Source organism: Lingula anatina, chromosome 1 (assembly GCF_051362555.1).
Source record: "Lingula anatina isolate TDL-2025a chromosome 1, LinAna3.0, whole genome shotgun sequence".
NCBI lineage: Eukaryota > Metazoa > Brachiopoda > Lingulata > Lingulida > Lingulidae > Lingula > Lingula anatina.
In genome coordinates this window covers 40,927,251-40,952,331 of record NC_141767.1, presented here as the reverse complement: position 1 = coordinate 40,952,331, position 25,081 = coordinate 40,927,251, and the positions used below count along the sequence as shown (strand labels likewise).

Genomic DNA, 25,081 nt, shown 5'->3' with positions numbered 1-25,081 from the left:
GTAAATGATATCCTGTTTATTAGGACATTCCACTTAACTGCAATAACAAGCTTTTACACTCAACGTTTATGACTGGCAACACATTTAAGAACACGTGAGAGGCTCACTGACCACTTTTTGGGCTTTGGCATTTGCGTAGTGTACTTTTATTTGTTATCATATTGGATAATACATACAATTAACACCCACTATACTGTTAGTATAAAGCCACTTCATGAGAAATACAAGAACAAATATTTACAAGCTGAATACATTGATATGTCATCAACAATAATCAATTTAAAGTCACATCATGTTGATATATATATATATACAAAATACAATTCAAAGTGAAAACATTTTTAAAAAGAGTACAAAGTAGAATATAATGTAGACTTTCCTTTAAAAATGGACGGACAGAGATTGGAATGCAACAAATGAAAACTAGAACAGACTAGTAAAATGAATAGGTCACTTAGGTAAGAGGGTATAAACCATGTCTCTTTTTGTGGAATGGTATGAAAGAAAGAGATATAAATTGTAAAGAATAAACATTATGAAAAAGAATCTTAAAAAATAGATGTCAATACGTTATTATGAATGTCATGTTAAACTATATAACCCTGAACTATAATTGCAGGCATGGAGATATTAGCCAGAAGGACGGTTTTCACCTTTTGAAGGCTGTTAACCAATCTGTAATTCATACTTTTTGTAATTATAACTAATTTCTTATCTTTAGGAACACTAACTAAGGGCTCAACAACAGACTATCAAAGGCATACTATAACTTCTGGTCTAATTTTTTCACTACATCACAGTCATCATTGGAGTATCTTGACATCAACATTTGAACCTCATAGAGGAGCAAGTTGCCAATGTCTTCCTCTTTCATATCAATTCTCAACATTCATAACAGTCCAACTGGCTGAGAAAACGTCATTCATCTTTCTTGTGTCTAGGATTATCTGCTGTTAGTTAGGTGCAGCTTAGGGTGCAGTAAGCATTATGTCTATACTCACTGGCCTTGTTCTGCTAAACTATACATTCAAAATGGGCTATTTTCTTAGTCTTAACTGTCAACTAACACTGTTTTCCTGTGTATGGGCTTTGATATGAGACAACTTACTAACTGTAAGTCTGAGCAAAAAGCTTCTAACATTAGCAAATGTTTTTTTTTCATTCTATATTCCAGTTCATTGCAACATATGAAACTTATGCAACAGATACTTATTAAAAACATTTAAGAAAACATATTTAAAGCAATTGGTAAAATTATGCTAAAACCATGTTTTTTAAGTACATGACAAAATGATTTACAATAACAAGCACCAAACCTTAAAAATGTACAGACCCAAAAGCAAGAAATGATGCACAAAATGGGTTATGTATCTGCCGGTTTTGGAGCTATAACTGGCAGAAAATTTGCCAAGTACACTTCGTTGTGGAAAATAGTCGAAAGTCAAATTCAAGATCACATTTAGATTGCCAATATATGATTTCCAATTCAAATTAAATTGTATCGTGGGTGTATTTCTCCTAGTTTTAGAAAATTTTTCATCACTAAGCAATACTTTTGAAATAACACAACTCCTAAACTCTGAAAGTGGATGGTGATCACAACGACAGCGACAACAGAAGCAGGTGCTGGCTATATGTACAGACATGAGGTGTCTGTACATAAAAACGAGGTTGTGCAAATAACAGATACTGTAGCTACATTACAACCAGGTTATGCAATCAACTGCAGACACAATTGAATAAATGTCAAAATAAATTGGGAATGACTAGTGCATGTGCAAACTATTACAAACGACAAAATATAACCAACTTTCAATAATGCCACTCTCCATTTAAATAAACGGTGAAGTAATACACAATATAATAGTATTTTTCAATCCAAGCAGTCTCAAACCAATATCATCATAACAGCAGCCTCATTAAATGAATCCTTTTTGTCTCCCAAGGACAAATTTAAATATCTCCACCAATCTGGCTCATCCTGCGCTGTCATCTATTATGCGATGCCTACTTCATTTCTACAATTTAAAAATAATACAAAACAAAATATAATATATGGTGTAAAGGGATTAATAATGCTATCATTAGAGTCAATGAAACCCATCATTTTAAAAACAAGGTGTAACTTTTCAGATTATTTACATAAAGGCATCTTGCAAGTACCAATATACAGTGGAATTTTTTATAAACAAAAATGTTCTTATTCTGTACAAAGATTAAGATTAAAATAATGTATTTAGAACACACAATTACTCCTATCTAGAAGAAACAACTTCATCAAAAGTAACAGTATTTACATGTATTCTCTACAGTGCAAACTCGTAACATTAGCATTTCCTGTAAATGATCACTTCAAAGAGTGCACAAGCTAAACATTCCACCCTTTTCTGGTTCGCACTTGGATCTAATTATTTAATTTAAAAAAAAAACTTCTACAAGCAGTTTGGCAACCTACTATTATTGTTACTATAAGCGCAAAATCCTTAATTTTTTTTTTTAGACACATGCTGTTCAAACGAAACTAATTATGTGCAACACTGCAATGATTATATATTTATACATAAGTAACTTCAACAAAATCTTTTTTATCTTACAAGCATTTGATATTAGCATCCGCAGATTATAACATGTTGGTTCAAGTATATTTTTGCTACTCTCAGCTTCAGATGACACAACATACTCAGTAAATGCATCAGTATATATTTAGTTGAACAAAGGATCAATGCTTGCTGCTTTATTTTAGTTTCAGTGCAGCAAATAGTTCATGTATGCTATGCATAATGGTATTATTCCTCAGCCATGCACTGTTTAGTCCACATCTTGCTTGAAAAAATTAATAACCAGAGATAGATGAAGATCATTAGTGGCAGTGGTAATATGTAGCCTTGTTAGAGAAGACGTGATGATATAAAGCCATAAGAAACTTCAGTAAGCATGCTGACCATGTACAATAAAAACAGCAAATGGAGCACGGCAAAACGATTTCCTGTTGTAACTTCCCACAGTGGCCAAGGTTGTACATGGGTGTCATTACTTTAGCCAAAATACTAAAATTTGATAGCTGAATGTTACATGCACACCTGTGCTCAGTTAAAAGCTTTTCAAATGATCTTGGACAATGTTTACATATAATTCTCTTTAAAAAAACTCACTTTACAGGTCCCAATGAAAAGAATTCTGGATCTTTGCTAAAATTTTACACAAAATATTTTCAAACTTAAGCAGTGGAAAATAAGGTTGAAAGAAAATTACATATGATTTAAAAAATACATCTTATGCATACAATAATAACAAAATTATGCTTCATAAACAGACTAAAATGTGACAAAACTTGACAGATATCATTAAATGAAAACAGAAAACATAAAACATCATGCTAAATAGCACAGATTTCATGGTACGTAAAAATACTAAAAAATAATCTATGAGGTAAAAAAACACACCAGATCTACATCTAAATGATAAATTGCTCTGTAAGACAGAAGGTCAGAGGTCAAAGTCTTAAGATAAGTTGATTTATAAGAAGAAAGAAAAAGAGCCAGAATGGCTGGGATGACAGCACAGACTTGGAGGTGGCCTTTAGAGGTAAGTGAAAGACATGCTGGCAAGGGTTAGAAGAGGTCCCTTTCATCCAGTAAAACAGTCCTGAAGTAGAGAGTCAAAATATGTTTTAAGCAATCAGTCATTTTTCTAACCCAAAACCTTCTATGACATGCATATAACAGATCATAGGTAGTACATCACAGGGGTTTGTGCATCTATAGCTGTTGGTTGGTTTTAACATCTGGAAATCATTCCATGGGTAGCTTACTATATAGGGTACATGCACATAATGATGATGATAATCTTATTGGTTCCTGGCCATTTTCCCTTGCATGCAAAAATCTAACAAAATACAGCATGCATAGAAATGAAACATCTGTCATGTAACGCTTACCAAATTATGAGGGGGACACTTTACTAGTAAGACGTCTGTAAAAAGATTGCAAGTAGAGAAAAAAGAATCACTGCAAGATGATAGACGATGTAATTCCAAAGAAGATAATGTAATACAAGTAGTTCTTCAGAATTCTTAAGAGATACATAAAGAGAAACATATTTCTTTGCTCCTTTGAGTATGAGTTTATATGGCCCAGGCTTATTTATTTATAAATGCTACAGTGTTTTCCTCCACACTCCTTTTGTTTACATAACATTTTCTTAATCATATGCCTCATTCATTATCTGAGAGAAAAAATGACCAATACTCACTTTCCAAAGCCTGGCTTCTTCTCCCTAGAAGCAGATAAACAAAATTAATTTGCTTAAATCCAATACTGTTCACAATGAATTAAATTTTATCATACAAAAAGAAAAACCAATCAATCAATCGATAATAATATTGATTAAAATATGCTTAAAGACTGCAATTAATGAAAAGTAAAACACATATATAACAGATACTTACGAGTTCATACTTTCTTGGCTGTCAGTGCGACTTAAAAGAAAAAAAAATACTATTAATACCTTTATCACTGATTTTAATTCAATAATTAAAAAGTACTAACATAAATGTTCTTATGTAAGTATGTAAGTACATCTTTATATTTCAAATACAAAGACTGCCTTTTAATCAGCATGCAAGAAGCATTTTCACAAACAATAATTTTCCTTTCAAATTTAACAAAAGCAAGAAGGGGATGAAGAAAAATCATGAATCATCACATCCACCAAAATAATAATAATAATAATAATAATAATAATAATAATAATATAACTGAAATGAACCAATTAAATTTCACAAGTGAATTCCTCAGGAAAACAAACAAGAAACCAGTTCTGAATATCAATTGCATCCAAGAGAGATGATCATTCTCTTTACAAGCAAATAGCATGTACATACTTCCCTACAGCTGTTACAGGCCTTTGATTTCTAAAATAACATTATAAGAATCTTATATTTAACTGCAATGCACTTTGTAATCAATTTACTTAACACCATAGCCTTAAGTTTATGTTATAAATCATGGTCTGGGGTATTTGAGAAGAGGGAGAGGGAGATCTCTTTTTTCAAATTGGGAATAAATTTGTTGTTTTCTTTGGGGAGAGAGGGAGCCTAGATCCACAATTTCAATGCATGTAAGTGCACCCACCCCCACCCCCACCCAATGCCCCTGGCATACACTAATTTAAAAACTACTTTTGTCAAATACTTCCATCTGTCAGAAAATCAAATACTAATCAAAATGTCAAAGGCAGAGATCATTACTTACGGATCTTCATGAGTGATTTCAAAGTTCATCTTGCGGAAATGTTTGGCCAACTTCACTCCAAAGATGATACTTGGTACCATGAAGAACACATACCAGCCCAATGTAAACCAGAACCCATTCTGAAAACACAATTTAAAACATTCTGCTTATAATTCATAACCAGTGAAATAAGCTTTCTTTCAACAAGTATATTTAACCACAATTTTCACACAATACACTAAAAAAACAAAATTAAACATAATCTTTATTTTCAAAATGCTTTAAATAATATAAATTACGAAGATAATCTGAACAAATAAAATAAAAACAAGCTCAAATTCTTCAAAAAAAAAAGAAGAAAAAAAACTTACCAATGTGTCCACTACGTTTCCACAGAATAGGGTGTTGAAGAAGGAATTAAAGATTGTGTAGACTGGTTTACACTTTCCAACATCATTTGAAACCTGCAAAATGTAAATTATTACTAAAATTAGGGTGCCACATGAATAAATGCAACACACACACACACCCACACACCTTATATGTAACTTCTAAAAATGTATTTATCTGGCTACCTTCTGCTTATGCGGTACATACTTGTAAGTGAAACATTTGCTCAAGTGTTCAAAACACAATCCCTCATTAGCTGCCCTAGGAAAAAAATAATAAAAAACAAACATGAAAGACAAAAAAAAATGAACAAGGTACTTTAAGATGCACAGGCTATTACTTACAGCCGATAATGCTCTGGTGACAAACTGGTCTGCAACACCTAGAATCCTATTAGCATAGTTTTTCGCTTCCTGAAAAAAAAATTAAAATTAAATACAGATACATTCCCTGATCATTTTCTAAAAGCATCTAAACCTGGTACCAATTTTCAAACCCTTTCTAACTTCTAGGTTCAAGAACTGATTCACAATAATTGTGCTTTTTAAGAAGCCTTTTTTTCTCTTTCCTTTTCTTTCCTCTCCCCACCCCTTTATTTAGCTTAGCAATGAATGCTACTTTCACCACCATTTTAGAAATAAAATTTTACACATTTCAGAAATCAAAAACTCACATCTACCACCACACCAGATCCATTGGTCTGGATGTAGGTCTGAGCAGTCCTGGTGTTGTTCAAGGTGTTGTTCACTGTGGTCTGCATGGAGAACAAAGCAATCAATATTATCAGTGTGATGACATCAAATGTAGTAATAAGACTCCCAATAAATTATGTATTGTTGTATTTTGTTATGTAATGTTGACAGTTAGGTTCCTGTATTACTGTACACATTCATAATTGTATGTCACCGTGGGAGTTTCCTTTAAGTCAGACAAACTATCTGCAGTCAACTAAAAAACTGAGCTACCTGAGCTACTGGAGCTGCTGCTGCCAAGTTCTCTATGTTGGTAGTGATCTGGGTCTGAAAAATAATTAATACAATGACAATCAAGTAAAAAAAAATAACTAGGTTGTCCTAGACATTTACTGATGGCCTCAAGAAATGTATAACATAAAACACTGATGATTCTATGTTGTGGGAAAATATGGAGCAAGAATATGGAGACAATCTAAATCAAGCTATTCTAGATCAAAATTTTAATGATTTTATTGTACATACCACATCTTATACAGCGCCCCAACTAAATGTATTCAAATAGCTCACACCAGAAATCAATATCTTATGTATATTTTAACATCAGCTGGATAAATTATTAATAATATTATATTGCTATTGATATTATGGTAACTATGAAACAACTTCATTGTCAAGTACATTTTGAAACATGTGCTTGACTTTTAAGTGTTTGCAAAATGCATCATGTCAGGAAAGAAATCAAAACTGTACTGATCTTAGCAAAAAAAAAAAAATCAATTAAATTATACATAGAATGGTTTCCTACCTGAGCATTGTTCACTGCAGGCACGGTGTTGGATTGGATGGAGTCCAAACTGTCTGCACTGTAGTTGAGCTCAGCCTACACCAACAGAAGTACAAAAATTTGAACAAAATAAATAAATGATGTTCTCTGAAACAATGTTTTGTTAGTTGTACTGTATATTTGACTCACTTTTTGAAAAGTGAGTTAGCTTCTTGTCATAAATTACATTTCTGTGGGTAACTGAAAATAATAAATCTTGAAAAAGTAAAATAATGGAGGGAGTATACATTTGAAAATTTCAAGTAATTACCCTAAATGATAAAATGCCATCTAACATCACATTAATGAAAACATTCTTCTATTGTCAGTGGAATGTAAGCAGGTAAGTATTTTCTACACTACACTTCTTACCCTAGCTCATATTTAGCCAGATTGTTTTCTACTGGTCACATAAATAAGCTAGCCAATATGCAAAAAGTACATAGCCTACTGTTTGCACAGTAATGTGTCCAGTTAAATATCAAGATCATAACCTATACTCTACATCAAATATAACTAAAAAGGCAGCTTCATCAGAAAAGCATAAAATCTTTTGCTAAGACTAAGGTAGTCATCAGAGGATACATACCGCAACAGTGCCGAAAGCGCTAGCATTGATAGCCATCAAATTTGCTGACAAGTTCCTCAACTCATTGGCAAAGGCATTCAGGTCCACTTGAGTGGTGCTTTGGTTGGTCTGGAATTATACAATTATCTGATTATAATCTCCGATTTGAATGTCATGTTAAACATGTCCATTTAGACCCCACATTTTGATTGCTCTTATGCTCTTGGATGATTATCATAAAGAAATGAAGTCTACACAATTGGGCATTTTGGCTTCATCAAGCATTCCCATTAAGATTAGTTAACTTTGCTTCACTTCACATTTCATTATTAAAAAAAAAATACTGTCTGTCACCATGTGCTACAAACCCGTCTTTTCCAAATATTACAAGACTCCCAGTAGATCATGCTATCTGAAACTACTAGCTTAGTATTCATGATAAGGTGATCATATTAATGATTAGTTGTACCTGATCCAGAAAACCTTGAAAGTTTATGTCGAGGGAGTTGTGGAAGTCTGTCAGTTGGGTTTCCGTGTTTGAACTGAGAATGGTCACAGTGCTCAAGTCCACATTCAAGGAATCCAGTTGGGTAGTGATATCAATTTGCTAATTAAAAAAAAAATTAATAAATCAGTTGCAGAAAACATATCAATATGTGTAGAGATTCATGCTTAACATCATTTAAACAAATAACTTTTTTGTTCTTCTTTTGCCTGACTAAGTTATGTAACTGTTTAAATACAGTAACTACATGTATATAATTATGTTGCTCACTAACAAGACATGAAGTCAGATTGTTTACTGAGGATAATTTAAAAAAAGAAAAGCTGTTTCAAGGTGCTATTTATTATTTTAATACTTACTGATCTGTAATTTGTGACAGAAGAGATGTCAAACATATTATTCAGTTTTAATGCAGTGTACGCTGCCATGTCATTCTTGCAATCCCTGAAAAGTAGTTCACAGTTTCTATAACATTTTACTGTTTGTGCAGTTTCAATGTGCACTATTTCAATCCCAAAAATAACAAAATAAAGACTTACGTTACTTGTACTTGACAAAGTGAGAAATTACACTGTAACTCATAAAAAGGTCTGACATATGCCAAAAGTCTGACAAATCAGAAGCTCACTGAAAATTCAAAATGAAATATCAACTTACGTCAATACTCCTCCAAGTGTCAATGGAATACTTGTATTACCAAGCAGAATCCCCATTACATAGCCACCCTGGCTACCAAACATGACTGTACTAATCAAACTGTCACTGTTGTCAACCAACTACAAGAGATTAAAAAAAAAACACTCAAAGACATCTTGATTTCAGAAAAATCTTCGCTGACAACTTTAAAAACTGGTGAAAAAGTACTCCATTTTTTTAAATACTGAATATGTTTTTTTAATCTATATTTTGAAAAATCATTCAATGGATAAATTATTAGTTAAGAATTCAGCAAAAAAAAAAAAAAAAAGAAAGCCTCAAATCACAGGAAAGTGTCATCTGAAAATTTAAGAATAAAGCTTAGATTTTATTTTCAAGGACATTTTTCTGGATAAAATTAGACAAAGAAATAAAATAGTGGATATGTCCTATAAATGGTCCCAGAATTTAGAAAAAAAACTTTGTTTTTTCCTCACATGTTTATAAAGCTTAATAAGACTACACATATCAACCGACCTTGCCGAGAGATGAATAAGTGGGGTCATCAGTCAGCGGTTGGCACACTTCTTTCTCCAAGATACCACCAATGGGAAACATGATCACCACAAACAGCATCAAAAAGACGGAGAAGATAAAACAAAGGCCAACAGCTCTGGAAAAGAGACCCAGAAACCATTAATTACAATAAATGCTATTAGAAAATGTTCTTCTTACACATTTCTCCTTTTGGATTGAAAGCGATGACAGTTGAAAGGAGACACAAAACTATCAAAATCTTTTTTAAATGATTTATATACAGGATCAGATTTTGTACATAACAGTAAAGTTGACAAGTGAAACTAAAGAATAGCGCTAATTATCTTCAGAAACAAGGTGACATGAATATTGTATAAAAATTACATCAAAAAACTACATACGCCATTAAGAACAATCCACCACAATTAGAAACTCCACTTCGCTCAGTTGGGGTGACTTTTTTGTGACCACATATGCCCATAACCAAACCAATGAACTGGAAAATGACAATCAGCAACAACAGGCAGGACAAGCCGATGCCTCCGTAGTTCCTAAAAATAATCATTTGTAATAGATATATAGCATTGCTTAGAACTCACATAAGAAATAACTATCATTAACTGGATTCAAGACTTTTGCAATCCATTTCTTTTTTTTTGGTAAAAATATTGTTTGTTCACATACCTGTAACTGTCATACTGCTTGGCCTGATCCAGGCCTGTATACACAGGATTCAATGAAGAGGACAAATTTGAAATCTGCAAAGAAACAATAACACCTTCTAATATGATTTCTAACAATAGACGCAACAATAACCAAAAAGCTCACTCGGGTTTTTTTTTTTAAATTATCAGTTGCATCAGCGCTTAGCCTCCTTACACCATGTCAACTAATAATTACTTTTTAACAAATTTCCAAATATGTAATAATAATATTATTAGAGAAATAAAAATGATAGCTTACCATGCCAGTCATAGTAGTAATGACACTAAGAGATGAGCTGATGGTTGTGGTGAAATTACTAAGCATGATTTTAATACCTGAAATCATATACATTTAAATATTATGTAACACTATTTCTAGATATATGGTTTACCACCAAATAACTGCTTTGTCAGATTAAAAAAAAAACAAACTATCAAACAAGTCCCCTTAACAGCACCTTGATGGACAGGCAGGAACATTTCAGGCATAGCTGCTTTGACCATCAAATCTCTGGAATCATGGAGCCTAAACATTTTTTTCAGCTGACCTCTATGACTTTGAAGAGTGTTTTGATAACCGCTCATTAATTCATCCCAAAGTAAAATGCTCACATGTATATGTTATGATTTTGATTATAGACAATTTTTCAAATGCTATTTTATTTCTTTCTATCAGCATAATCAACATAAAGAATGATGAAGAGACTTACTTGTTACCGTGGCCCGAGTTTCATTAGTCACTCGTTCTGGAATGTCATCAAACTGTTTCTTGCCCTGAAATGTTTTCACACATGGAATACTGTATCTTGAAATGAGCATGATTTCACAAAAACATATTTTTTTAAAAGATTATGAAAATAATTCCTTATTCAATTATGAAAATAATTTCTTATTAAAAAATTATTTATTTTACTAACTAGCAAGAGTAGTGAACAGCAACCTATAAGTATTCTTATCAAAACAAAGAAACAAACAAACAAACAAATAAAACAACTTACATCCAATGCCAAGGCAGTGATATTGTTGGACATGACACTATCTATCTGACTGACTTGGCTAGAGATATCAGGCAGCTAGAAAAAGAAAATTATTTTGAAACAAAATACAATTAGGAAAAGTGTTGCATTATGGATATGTTTGTATTCACTGTTCTGATATGGAAAACTACCTCTTTCTATTTCAAGTCCTTATATATCAAACTCTAAAGGCTCATTCCCATAGACATCATCGATATATGTAGAGCGATCCAACTCCATGGGGAATCTTGCTGAATGCAATCAGTTTTACAGATTAACATGCCTCTGTTATGTGAAGTGCATGTAATGTGAAGCATGTAATTCAGTTAAGCTGATTGCACTCAGCAAGAGTTCCTGAAGAGTTAGATTGATCTATGTAGACCGATGGGGTCTATGAGAATAAGTCCTAAACCTCTTGAAACCCATTCATTATAACAAACAGATATTTAAAAGCATGTAATGTGAACCATAGAATTTAAGTCTGGATCAAAATGGCATTGCATGCCAGTCAGGCTTCAAGAGACAGGCTTTTAAGATTACTCTTACTATGACACTTAAACCAAAGCCTTGCCACTGACCTGGTTCAGATCTGCAGACATTTGCAGCTGATTTGGATTTATTGAGCTGCATTGCGCTCCACATGTACTGATGGTATTAGAGATATTCGTGGCTGTACTGTTGAGTTCACTTATCAGGATATTTCCCTTCTCTTTGAACACAGCTACTGAAGTGTTCACAGCGATCAATTTGGTGGCCAGATCCTGGATAGCTGAAAGGAGAATTCATCAATCATGAAAGTAATTGCTTACTATATAAAATAAATTTTAATTATTTTCTTCTTCAAATTTTATAACAGTAGTGATTCAAATGTCTTTTACAAATTTACAAAAAAAAAAAAAAAAAAAAAAGATCATAAGGAAATTGACCATCAAAACTTACTGGCATCCAAGGCAATAATGCTGTTGATTGCATTATCCACGTTCCCTGTAGTGGCCAGAGTGGTGCGCACTGGAACTCCAACCAGAACGCCTATATCTGGAATAAGAAAATTCTGTTGAATGGAAACTATTCTTAATACTCACATTATCTATTTAGTAAACATTGACAGTTCTTATGCGTTTCTTTCTTCATTTTTGCCTTTAACTTAAAAAAATTCTAATTAACATTATTCACATTAATTAAGCCAACAACAATAAAAAATAATTAAGATAAAAAAGAACATTAAATGTCATCATATTGTTGTTGTTTTAGATGTTGTTTCTTTACTGACAATATTTACTGATTTCACATTCAAAACATTTCTATGACACTATATGACATAATTTCTAAAACTTACTATCCAAGTCCCTGTCGATAACCTTTCTTGCAAACTCGAAGTCCTTGATAGCTACATAGTTGATTTGCTAAAGAGAACAAACAGGATATATTAAAATGCGTTTCAAATACAGACAGTTTGAGAGCTACCTTCACATCTGAATACATAAAACACAATTAGTTTTTACTTAATTTGATGCTTGGCATAAAGCACAATAACAAATATATTAAAGTGTATATAATATATCCCTATATTTTACAACAAGTTATTTACTACATTTTCTCATTTTTGTAAGAATTTACAAAAATAACAATGTGAAGAAATAGATCTCCTTATATATATGTTTGGGAGGTACATGTATGCTTGAGTTTCTTACCTCCACTGTATTATTAACATATGTATTAACAGTTGTCATTGTCTCATTTAGGGTAGTTCCAGTAGTGCCCAGGGAAGCAGACACCTTGTCATTGGTGACATAGACACAGATGATGGCAATCCTTAAATATAGAAAAACAGACAATCAATAAGAATAGATAACAGAAAACCTTTAAAAGATTTCAATATCATTTTTTTTTGTCCTTAAGTGCCTTGGCATCCCTGGTAACAGCTTGTAAGGATCAGTGATTATTTAAAGGAAAAAGAAAAACAGCATTCACCTGAAAAATCTCATCTCAACAGACATTATCTATGTATGTGGCAACCGCATGATCTATTGTATGTGGCAACTGGATGATCTATTATATTGCATGTGGCAATTTTAAGCAGCATCCACTATTATATATCGTCCATAATAGAGAAGTGGGAAACCCTCAGATGTCATGTAAGAATGGTGCAAAATAATATGTGAGACAGGTGTAATATGATAGCAATCCACTAGTGACTTGTTTCATCCAATGCATTGACGTAGTTCAAACAAAGTAACTTCAAATAGCTTATATTTGTCCAGGTCATGTTTGCTAAGTTTTTCACAATACAAAAAGAAAAAAGTCTACATCCCGTAAATAAAGGAAAAGAGCTGAAATAATCCTGACAAATCTTGAAATTTTTATATCCAAACCATCAATTTTACACCAACTTGTATTACTGGGCTGAAATAACTCTGAAAGTTATACATTGTCATTGCATACCATGCAATCCTTGCCAAAATATCATTAAAAAGTGTGATATTTTATATTCAAAGTATACTGTTTGTAAATATTTACCCAATGATGATCTTGAAAATGACATTAGAACTTAATCAATAAAACATCTGATAATATGGTTTGTAATCACATGATGCATACTGATCAACCAAATTGTCATGATTAAAGTTGGGAAAGTTCATTCACTTCAGGAAACTCTTCAATTTAAAAGCATACAACTACAAGGGTTTGTTAATCCCAAAAGAGCTTTGTGTCAACAAAATGGAATGAGAGCTTGAAATTTATTCCCCTTAGAAAATACTTGGACTAACACTACAATATTTTAGTCAAAGCAAATAGCAAGAGATCAGCTAGCCTTACAGTTTTCTACCTGTATGCTGATACTGCAATCAAATAATCCTCTATTGGTTCAAATACCTGTTACCTTTGACAACAAACAAAACAAGGATAAACAGTTTCCATTCTTCCCCACTGTGACCAATAAATGGCTCACCTGAGTGAGGTATTGAGCATTGTTGCGTAAAGTACTATTATTGATTTTCTTGCTAGGCAATAGTTAAAGCACTTAATGCTGAATCATACATAAAGAGAATTGGATTATTTACCAGCTCTTGATATGAAAGGGGTGTGGTAAACACTTCTTAGAAAAGGTTTATGTTAATAATAAACTGCTACTTCTCGGTTCAAACCTGTAAATTTGTCCCAACTTCAAGTACAGTATATTTTTCTATCTGTAATTGATATCCCAATCTTTCAATATTGTAATGGTTGTCCTTGATCTACCACAAAAGAAAAATTAACTTTCTGTTACAAGGCTTACCCTGTATATTTGAAATTCAAAAATATGTAAAATGAAAAACAATCAAACAACTTGAGATTTAACATATTTTGTTGGATAAGAGACCACTATATGAAGAATATTTAAGGGTTCTGCAACAATTTAGCTTTGATCTTCAAACGGCAAGTTGTTTGGACCTTAGGGCCTCCCCATACCACACACAAGGGAAGAAAAGAGTTTCGATTGCTAACTAGATGATTTTTTATGCACTTCCAGATAAGAAATTTAATCATAGATTCAATCAATAGTGGAGGGCCCTTAAAATTGATTGTTCTTATCAGATAGGGGAACATAAGCAAATCTAATTTGACAAAAGTTGCATGAGCCATCCCTTTACCTGAACCAATGTACAAATCTGTGTTACATAAGAGGATAAATATTTTTGATCTTATTATACTAATTATTTCTGGATATATTCAGCTAGTGATGCATAACACTGACATTCTATTAAGTTTTGATCATTTGAAAAGGCAATCATATGTTTCCTTTCTTTGCTTACATTTTAATAATTAAAATTATTAAGCTTACAATTTCAGAGAATCAAATTCTAGCCACATTATAACATGAAATCTTGCATTCCTGTTAATATAATGTCAGTTTAATCATGAAATTCTTCCAATGGCACAATGATTGACTAGCAGTTCCGTTAGAACAGTCTGGGAGGTTGTTTCACATATTACTTTTCCATAAGTGGGACATTATCACATTTTCTAGATTTTCTAGTTTTTTATCAAAGTAAGTTTATCACAGTTTTTTAAGCTGTTATCTTTACTTCCTACACAGTTCCTGGGCCAACATGAAGATAAATCTCCTCATCTCATATCTTATACTGCACTACATTGGCATGATTTAACTAATTAATCAAATAAATTAAATCTTATTTATACATAAAATGTTTGAAGGCTTGACACTAAGCAAACAAATAACCTAGGTTATCTTGATCTATTTTTGTTGGGTTGTCGATGCCATGCTTAATTTTTGATGTGGGTTTTGAAAATGATTTTAACCTCAATTAATGTAAAAAAAACAATGAAAAACATAAGGGTGAAAAAGTCCGGGTTTACATATACTCTAATGTCTATAAATGATTGAAACATTTTCAAAAATTAGAAGATCTGAAAACAGTAATTTTATAAGTTAGTGTATGACAATGTCATGAATCAAAATTCTACTTACATCATAAATGTAGTGCAAACTAAAAGAAGGATGCTGTAAGTGACTTTCCGGCACATGGCATCGTCATCATGGTGGCCTTTATGCTCCATCTTGCCGCCACAATTTCCACAACATCGGCAACAGCAGAAGCAACAAGCAACAATGGGCATGATCAGAATAAATAAAATCCCTATGCCAATGCAGATTCCCCAGCCAATGCCATAGGATATAAACTAGAATGAGAAGAAGGCGTCTTTTTCATACAGTCTGTTACATTTTCTTTTAAATACAGTTTAATAGTTAACTATTGTTAACGACCATATAATCTTTTTTTTTTTTTTTAATCCAAACAAATAATAAAATAAAATGACAGAAAAAATAACAATTTTACTTACTGAATTTATTTCAAATCCACCACCTCTAATGAGGGATGCAACAGCATCTGTTGAAGAAATAAATGATAATTTTCAGATTAAAAAAGTTTGAACAATGTCACTATTGTCAGACCTATCTGAGACAACACAAAAGTATACTGGATATTTTCTACGTGTATATGCATGTCTCTCAGCAAAATATGTGTAAAAGACTCTTTTTTTGTCCATGCTTAATATGAGAGTGGTGATTATCAAAACTTGATTCTGTTTCATAATTATGGTAACAGTAATGAAATTTATTCATTTTCTATGTATTAAACTGGAACAATTTAATGTCTTTTAAAAAAAGACAAATTAAGACAAATAAACATAATCTAAAATAGATGTTGTGTTCTTTGAAAGCATTATACTATCATTTAAGAGGCTATACTTTGAAATACTTCAATTTTGATGTGAAGTTTCAGTCTAAACAACTGTTGTCCATCTTCGAACACAATGTCTGAATTCATTTCAAACTTTTCAGGATACTGATAAATTTTTGGTATTTTGGTGTTTTGCCATTTTCCCAGGATGAAATCTTTGTAAATCATTCAGAACTTGCACGTAAGGATTTCAGGGTTAGTAGAAAGAGCTTAGAACAAAAAAATGGCTTATATTTAGGACAATGCAAGCGAATAAAAACATCTAAATAGGGAATCTAAAGGTTGCTAATCCATAAATCTGTATTATTTCTCTTTAAAGACTTTGTATCAGAGGTGGCAACAAGATCTATAGAACTGTTATTGATTTTCAAGTCTGGCTATGAAATATTCATTGACAACTCAATAACCTGTGTATTACTCAATAGATACAGTACAGTGCCATATTCAAATATGGCTGAAATGATATATAAATATCATACCTAGATGTGATTCTATTTTTTTTTTAATCTGATAATAATGTTAACTCTACCCTCCACAAATCACTTTAAAAATTACCAGAAAACTTATCCATCAGTCAATAAGGTCATGCAGTGCAACTAAACATATTACAACAAAAATAAAACAATGGAGAAAACAAATGGCATTTCAGTTACTACTAGATTTCTTTTGCTTTTGCCTGATTTAAAATGATGTTACACTTACCATATGGGAGTGGAGTTGATCCCACAATGTTGATAAACCCAGTGGCCATGCTATACAGTGCCCCCAGCCCAGCATCATCATAAGGGGTTTCTGCTGGGTATGATGCTCCAGAGGGCACACTGGCCCAAGTTATATTACTGTTGATGTCTGCATGGTTACTGTAAGTATCTGTGACATTGGCAGGAGTCACTGTTTCTGAAGAACTTTCTGAGCTTTGTGCCAGCAAAATAAGTGTAACTATACACAGCAGTTGTCTAGTCCAGTTTATCTCCATATTGGAATGTGTTTTATTTCTATCACAGATTGAGCTTTGGAATGTGTTTTTAAAATGTGGTAACTACTTGATTACTTAGGTCCACATCTTGAAATCCTAAAATACAATAATAAATCATATTTTAAAGATAACATTTGCTAGGTTAGTCAACTAAATACATCAAAAATCATGTTCTATAATACTTACAAGTAATGGATCATCACGATAAGTACTACATGTAGTATATCAGTGTAATAATTAATCTAAAATATGTGTATATTCACATTACATACTACCTTCCATCATTAAGTCACATTACCATATCCTTTTCTCATTACTGCAATCACAGATATTGCTTTTACATCAAGAGAAGTGGGTTACCAGGCAATAAAGAATTATTGATCTCAGAGCATTATGTGGTTTTAACAGATTGTCTACTGAACTGGAATTGATGGCCATAGCAACACAGAATCAAGGCAATTTACCTTATAATGCCATTTACAGTAACATTTAGTTACAAGATCACGCACAAGATGGTTTACAAGTGCTAAAAGCTATACCTCAAATGTGCAAGTATATCCACGGCTGTTGTGGTGGTGAAAACAATTATTTTATTTTACTTTAATACTAAAACATGTGCTATGCAAAGCAAGCTTGGGTCTACTAAGTGAGAAAAAAACTCCAGTTTTTCAGAAGAAGGAACCCCCTTTGAAACGGCTGCTTACTGGCCTATATCTTCTGACAAAATTACATGTGAAAAGGGGGCAGGGACAAGAAATGACACACAAATTGTCAACTTCTAGCTTCCATATTTAGAGTGAATATATTTATTTACCACACTGAAATAAAACTACATTTTTTCCTTATAACATTTATCAAAAGCTATAATGATAATTTATTTAAAACAAAAGTAATCAAAAAGAAACTGTCTTGGTTATTGACAATCTTGGTGAGCTGGTGACTGCTTTAATGAAATCTTCATTAATGTTTCGTTAGTTCAAGAACAAAATAAATAAATAAATAAATAAATAAATAATAAATAGATAATCTACTTATGTATACTTGGTTCTGCGAAGGTCTTTATTTCAATTCAAACCTTTAGATTTGATAATATCTGAAAACCCGATTGGCCACTCACTGATCCATAGCCTTGCAAGTTGTTGCTCAGTGGAGACCGTCGACCCAAATTCAGATCGGCTTTGACAGCTTTTGTTGTACCGAATATCATAGTAATGTAAACTTAAACTATCATATCAATAATTACGCCACCTTCCAACATTGTTACAGTTTAGTCAATCAGTATTTTACCTAAAAATCTTACCGGTAAACCTGGACGTTCACTGTATCAACTTTTCACATCCACCACTTTCTACAATAGGGTTTTACGTCATTAGTCACGTGGGGATATCGTGACCCAGAAAAGAATACACACAACAAAAATTAGGTTGTAGTTGGTGAGTCAGGTGGTTTCCTGTTCACGACTTCAGTCGCCTGTGGGTGTTCACTAGCAAGCTATACTTCTTTCACAAACCAAGAGAAATATGTGTAAAAGGACAGTGGTGCAAGTTGATGTTGAAGAAGTCGAAAAGAGAAGATATCCCAGTAAATACTACGTAAGTGAAGCTACACCGTGGATGAACTTACTGTAAAAATTCAGAATTTATGCAAGTTACTACTAGCAAGGTTTACAGCTAAATTACTCGTAGCATTGTCATTATATTTACATTAAAGTAGAGTATTTTGAATAATCCATTAGCTGTTAAGTTGGTAAAAAAAAATGTACCGGGTACAAATTAAAACAAATTAAATTGAGGCGTAAATTATATTTTGTACCTTGAAGGCTTGACAAGATTGATCATTGAAAACTTTCTATCCTAGGTCAAAATAATTGAACTATTTATTTGATTAAATGTTTTAGGTGTATATTATAAAAGTCACTTGGTCGGATCAGTCTGTAGGAATCATTTACAGAAGATATAGCCAGTTCTTCAAACTGCAGGTACATGTATGGGATATATCTTACGTTTACTAACGTACCAATGTAACCATACTATAGAGGTAAGTTGAACATTTTAGTGATGTGAGTCATTGGACATTTCATATTAAATTCCATAGTACATGCATTTAACTATCTTGATGTGTTAGCCCTTTTTATGAAATAAAACAAAAAAAAAATTAGTTATTATTTTTATTATTATAGAGTAAACTCCTAAATAACTTTCCAAAAGAAGGTGGAGAAGACAACCCTTCTGACAGGATCATTCCATTTCTACCTGGTAAATTAAAATAATTAGCTTTTTGCTTTTTTGTGTTGACCAAAATATTTAACTCTTTTCTGTAGAATTATTTTGAATATTGTTATTATTATTATTTGGAGGGTGTACATTGCATGATATGATATACTATGATCTACTTGTCCAAAGTATTAGATTACAAAGAAATTGTTATCTAAAGAGCTAGCATGGAAATATTATAGATTGATTTAAGTGTGAGTTGTATAGAAAACTTAAAAATTGGGGTCCATTGTCTGTTTGTATAAGTTGGGATAAAGACAACTTTTTTTTCTTTCCAGGAAAAATTCTGTTTGGTAGAAGTCATATACGACAGGTCGCCTTAGAAAGATGCAAGGCCATAAATGAATATTGTAAAGTAAGTTTCACATTAAATCAGAAAGTCATAAGTTATGTAATTTTACATCTATATCTATTTATCTGCATGGTGTATGACAGACATCTAAACAGTGTTTGATATTGCAGAAACTTATCCTTCTTCCACAACACATCTCAGAAAAAGAAGAAGTTTTGAACTTTTTTGAAACAAAGCCTGATGATGTGACAGCACCAGTATCACAGTAAGTTTCTTGTATTTCTTCATTTGTTTAGTTCATTGTTCTAGGATGAAGTAAATAGTGAGGCACTATTCACTGCATAGCGCAAGGTATAGTGATGAGGTATATGCTGTCTATTTCAAAATTCTTGAAAACTTATCATCAGTTTAAATGTTTAATTATCAAATGTGATAATTTTTCAGAGATAAGAAAGAAGATCAAAAAGCGGATGCAATATCTGAGCCATTACAGCTTGAACAATATGTGTCTATAGCAGATTATGAGAAACAGCAGAGGAATGAAGTAAGCCTGACAGCAGGGGCTTGTGTCGAGGTGATAGAGAAGAACAGCAGTGGTAAGGCATCTCGAATAAACCAATTCAAAAGTAATTTGATTTTAGGGTACTTTATTTGTGTCTAAAGCCGTTAATTTGGGCATTTGTGCCCACAAATCTGAGGCTGGAGTTAGCAAACACCAATCCATTTATAAGGCCTGAACAAGTGTACAAGCACTTCCTGTAGTGTTTTTATTTTCAGTGCACCATTTAATATGTATTATCACTTCATTATACTGCTGTTACCAAATTACATGTCCATACAGTGCCAACAGAAGAAGATGTCACAGTTAGTGTTCCATTTGAAAAATTAACAGACCAAGTATTTATAATGATGTTTACTAATTTCAGGCTGGTGGCTAGTGAGTGTTAATGATGAGCAAGGATGGGTGCCTGCTTCATTTCTAGAAAGAGTGGATGGCAAGAAAGATGAACTTACTGTTAAAATGAAAGCAGGAGTTGGTATGTTGACAAAATTTATAATTACCCAAGTTTAATATTAAATTGATTTAACTGAGACCAAAAAAAAATTATTTCAAAAACTTATAACAAGGATTATATTATATGCTAAATTACATGTCACAATTATTAAAAAGATTTAGTAGCATATGGAATTTCTTGTTCTATGCATATGATAAATCCAAAAACTGTAGAATACATTATGTGAGGGACAGTAAACTTGTCTAAAAGCTTCTTATCCATTAAATAGTAGGATATACATAGTCATTGTTCACATTATTTGCATTAAGATACTGGTAAAGATTACAAACATTTCTCTCATATTTCATCTAAACTTCAATTTTTGTTACAATGCATTATGAAAAGAATAGATGAAAAATGAAGGAACAGAATTGCAAAATTTTCAGCTTATTAATGCTGACCTTATATCTTGAAGTATGGTTTTATTTTTTTGCATGCACCTACAGAGAAATATCTAGTCATTCAACCCTACAAAGCACAAAACTCAGATGAGTTGGATTTAGAGAAAGGAATGATAGTGGATGTTACAGAAAAAAGTTTAGATGGTTGGTGGAAACTAAGGTAAACTTGGATTTGATATTTAGTGTATCTGGATTACATTGGCATATATTAGGAATATGAAAATAAATATTGTTTGTATTTGTAATTATGTAAAATTATGATATTACTTTTTCATGGTTTCATGACATGTTGAAAAAGCAGTTACCAAGATTGTGTTACAAATGTGTAAAATTATCAATAAAATAACTTTATCCTGAATGGTATGCATGTATTTAATATATTTTATCAACGTCATTTTCCTAACTATCAGGTGCAAAAACAGAGACGGTTGGGGTCCTGCTGCATGCCTAAAAAGGGTTTCAACTGTTGTGAGGAAAAAACTAGTCAGTTCCAATCCCATTTCTCCAGTCCAGGTTATTGGAAGAATGAGTGAAGTATGTCTGTAAATTGTTAAAGGGGCTTGAGGTCAATTTGACCTTCTGAAACCAAAAAATTAATTAATTATTATGAAAATGTTTTACTTTTTTTTTCAATTTTTGTTACAGTGTACTTGTAAATGATGTTAAACAGTATAGATAATCATGAAATTTATTGTACCAGTGATTTTTGTTGCAGGTGAGTGACCTTATCACTAACCCTACGAGTTCAGCCAACTTCAAATCACAATACACAGCATCAAATCTTGAGGAGGACATATATGGTAATGCTGACATTATTGCTAAATTCAAACCTCCACCTAGAAGAGCATTTGTAATAAAGGTAAGCCTCAGTTTACACGCCAGCTTCCACATTACTTACTTTTTGGATATCCATCAATTTTAATTTGATTTTTGCAAACTGTAGGCTATGCATACCACCATTTATCTCCAGTTAGGCCCCTGTCTCTATTGTCGTAAATAAAAGTAGCTTCACAGAAACAACATCATTGGGGTGTTCAGCAGAACAAGTTGATCTGCAGATGAAATACTGTCAACCCACTTGCAATCCTAATAGACACTGAATAGCTTTCAAGGGGTTGGCCATATTTAATCCGGTAGTCTGCGGATCAACTTTGGTTGTGAATGTGGCCATTAACTACCCAAGTATATGATATAAAGTAAACACATTGATTAATTGGTAATTAGATCAATGACAGTTTATTAAAATATTTAATGGTAAGTTGGTATGCCATCATAAAATATATTTTAGGTATCAGATTATATCATTTTAGGCCAAGAAAAAGCCTGCCAGACCTCCAACATTACCACCAGTTAAAAAGCAGTACGTCACAATAGCAGATTTTACAGATAGTGCAGGAGATGGGCTCTCATTCAAACAGGATGCTATTGTGCAGGTATGTACTATATGTTAGTGTTATTTGTAGTTCCTTTTCAGAATGTTGTTTCAGAATGTTTCAGAATGTTGTCTTGTAATGTCTTATAATTATGTGATTTTTTATCAAACTGAAAATTGGAATTATTCATTTAGATTTGCATTGACTTGGTATAGATTTCAGTCATATACTCCAATATTTATCCTTTTTTATATTCATTGTAGGTATTACAAAAACATTCTACTGGCTGGTGGTATGTCAGCATTGAAGGGAATGAAGGCTGGGCTCCTGAATCTTACATAAAAGAGGTGACAGCAGTGACACATTCTTCAAGGGTCTCTAGTCAAAGTAATAATGAATCTCGTGCCAGGTCTTCAAGTCCTCTGTCATCCACAGTAACAGAAAGTGGAAGTGGCCAGAAAAGTCAGCTTATTGGTGTTAAAAAAACAAAGCAAACCACATCAGGAACGGAAGGAATATCTTTGAAGTCAAATATACGAAAGAGACCAACAATTCCAAGTAAAAATGTTGAAAACAAATCCTCTAAAGATTTGAAAAAACCACCAGTGCGACCTTCAACACCACCAACACTCAGACCTGTTACACCTCCTAAGCCTACTTCTTCCCCACGGCCCTCCACACCCACGCGGTCATCCACGCCCCCACAGTCATCAAGGCCATCCACACCTCCAGCAAAATCATATAACTTACCCTCTAAACTGCAGACAAAATGTGGGGTACAGCTGAAAGTGAAACCAATGACCCACATTGCAACACAGGAAAGCAGCTCATCTGTTAGGCAGAATACGGGTCCTTCCCCTGTGTCTTCTGAAGTGAAAGGTGCTAATATGTCTGATGAGCTGAGAAATGTGCTTGCAAGACGGCTCACTGCCATGAACAAATGATAAGACATGTCTGAAGTTGAAATGTGCAATATATTTTATTAAGATTATAATTTTTATGTAAAAATCTCTAAGATGTTAACTAATTTATGTTATTTTTAAAGAAAATGAGTGTGTAGTCAAAAATAATTTATTTTTACTGTAAAATGATATAAAGTGAAGATATACTAAGGTCCCACTTTTCATTTCTTCATTTGATTTATTGTGCATGAAGAATTCGGAGGTATGTGCAAAATTGACAGAATTTTTCATTCACCCCTCTGCAAATTCAATTTATAAATAAATGTGCTCAGCATATTTACTAAAATTCTTGGGGTAGACAGTGTTTTTCTACAACTGACCAGTCTTAGATCCTCCATTATTTACCATTATTCTGTAGCAATTTAAGGATATTAAAAAAATTTAACCCACACATCAACTTGAGTGTGTTTTACTTTTTCTTTTTTTTTCCACCATCATTTTGAGCATTGACTTCCAAGTTGTCAGCCTGCTTATCTTTCAAATCTGTGTCAAAATGGGAGACAGGTATTAAGAATAACCAAGAGGTGTTTGATTATTTTGGTGATATTAATTCATGGCATTTTCATGTATTTACTCTTATAATTTGGAGAAATTTATACTGTTCATACCCCAACTGGCATATCTTGCACTTCAAAGAAATGAGAAGCACCAAAAGTTATTCACCCTACTTATATTGCACTCCTTAAATCTTCGTACGTTTGGAGCACTGCGCATGCAACATGATTTTACGTGCAACGAAACCTTATTTTTGCAATGAAAACGAAAATAAAACATCGAGTTTGCCAAAAAGGCCCTACTGGGATTCGAACCCAGGATCTCCTGTTTACTAGACAGGCGCTTTAACCAACTAAGCCATAGAGCCGTTACGTCAGCAGGAGGAAGATTTTAAAGATATCTTGTATATGTTTAACGTTTAAGGTCTGCTTTGTACAATACAGCAATTTCTAACGCTTAATTTCTAACATTTGGTTGTTTTGTTGGGCAAATTCGTCTAATCTGTGCTATTGTAATTTTAATGTGACGGATAGGACTCAATCACCTTGCTATTTTTACTCTATGACCCCCCTGTGACCTATGAGCATGCGCACTCATTGTATGCGAGCACAGTAAGGACTTTACCTCACTTCGCTCTGTTGAGACCTCAATAAATTCGAATTAAGGATAAATAAACAAATGATGTAGTAGCTTTTCGTATGAAATAATGTCAAAATAAAACCAATGAAAAAATACCAACTCATTGGTACGATGTATGTACCAAACACGAATAAAAGTTTTAAATTGTGCCCTGCGACCATCAGCGGCTCTATGGCTTAGTTGGTTAAAGCGCCTGTCTAGTAAACAGGAGATCCTGGGTTCGAATCCCAGTAGGGCCTTTTTGCTAGACTAGTCCATTTTTCA

At 32.8% G+C, this 25,081-nt stretch overlaps 2 protein-coding genes and 2 non-coding genes across 9 annotated transcripts; 2 read left to right on the top strand and 2 right to left on the bottom strand.

Annotated features, from left to right (window-relative positions):
• Position 1: 1 nt before the first annotated feature.
• LOC106164441 (prominin-1-A) lies at positions 2 to 18,729 on the bottom strand. Of its 5 annotated transcripts, XM_013542346.2 has the most exons (29): positions 18,628 to 18,729; positions 17,054 to 17,423; positions 15,951 to 15,997; positions 15,577 to 15,788; positions 12,797 to 12,917; positions 12,442 to 12,508; positions 12,045 to 12,140; positions 11,684 to 11,874; positions 11,088 to 11,162; positions 10,800 to 10,863; positions 10,349 to 10,425; positions 10,070 to 10,143; positions 9,787 to 9,936; positions 9,386 to 9,521; positions 8,870 to 8,988; positions 8,572 to 8,656; positions 8,177 to 8,314; positions 7,729 to 7,836; positions 7,122 to 7,196; positions 6,587 to 6,640; positions 6,295 to 6,375; positions 5,966 to 6,034; positions 5,603 to 5,695; positions 5,253 to 5,371; positions 4,448 to 4,477; positions 4,252 to 4,275; positions 3,938 to 3,972; positions 3,153 to 3,188; positions 2 to 2,018 (listed from the first exon to the last, which is right to left on the bottom strand). In XM_013542346.2, the coding sequence occupies exons 2-27, from the start codon at positions 17,325 to 17,327 to the stop codon at positions 3,942 to 3,944; spliced, it is 2,610 nt and encodes an 869-aa protein (XP_013397800.2). In that variant the 5' UTR covers positions 17,328 to 17,423; positions 18,628 to 18,729; the 3' UTR covers positions 2 to 2,018; positions 3,153 to 3,188; positions 3,938 to 3,941. The 5 variants fall into 5 exon arrangements, with proteins under 5 accessions (XP_013397800.2, XP_013397803.2, XP_013397802.2 ...); XM_013542349.2 differs by lacking the exon at positions 3,153 to 3,188; XM_013542348.2 differs by lacking the exon at positions 3,938 to 3,972.
• LOC106164444 (SH3 and PX domain-containing protein 2B) lies at positions 18,722 to 24,078 on the top strand. Of its 2 annotated transcripts, XM_013542352.2 has the most exons (12): positions 18,722 to 18,919; positions 19,225 to 19,305; positions 19,507 to 19,582; positions 19,879 to 19,955; positions 20,063 to 20,157; positions 20,337 to 20,488; positions 20,819 to 20,929; positions 21,394 to 21,508; positions 21,759 to 21,882; positions 22,064 to 22,207; positions 22,659 to 22,781; positions 22,985 to 24,078. In XM_013542352.2, the coding sequence occupies exons 1-12, from the start codon at positions 18,848 to 18,850 to the stop codon at positions 23,663 to 23,665; spliced, it is 1,851 nt and encodes a 616-aa protein (XP_013397806.1). In that variant the 5' UTR covers positions 18,722 to 18,847; the 3' UTR covers positions 23,666 to 24,078. The 2 variants fall into 2 exon arrangements, with proteins under 2 accessions (XP_013397806.1, XP_013397808.1); XM_013542354.2 differs by lacking the exon at positions 18,722 to 18,919 and having other exon boundaries at positions 19,237 to 19,364.
• Positions 24,079 to 24,471: 393 nt separating this feature from the next.
• On the bottom strand, positions 24,472 to 24,545 carry Trnat-agu (transfer RNA threonine (anticodon AGU)). The gene has a single exon. It is a non-coding gene; the product is annotated as a tRNA-Thr (tRNA).
• Positions 24,546 to 24,982: 437 nt separating this feature from the next.
• Trnat-agu (transfer RNA threonine (anticodon AGU)) lies at positions 24,983 to 25,056 on the top strand. The gene has a single exon. It is a non-coding gene; the product is annotated as a tRNA-Thr (tRNA).
• Positions 25,057 to 25,081: the final 25 nt, after the last annotated feature.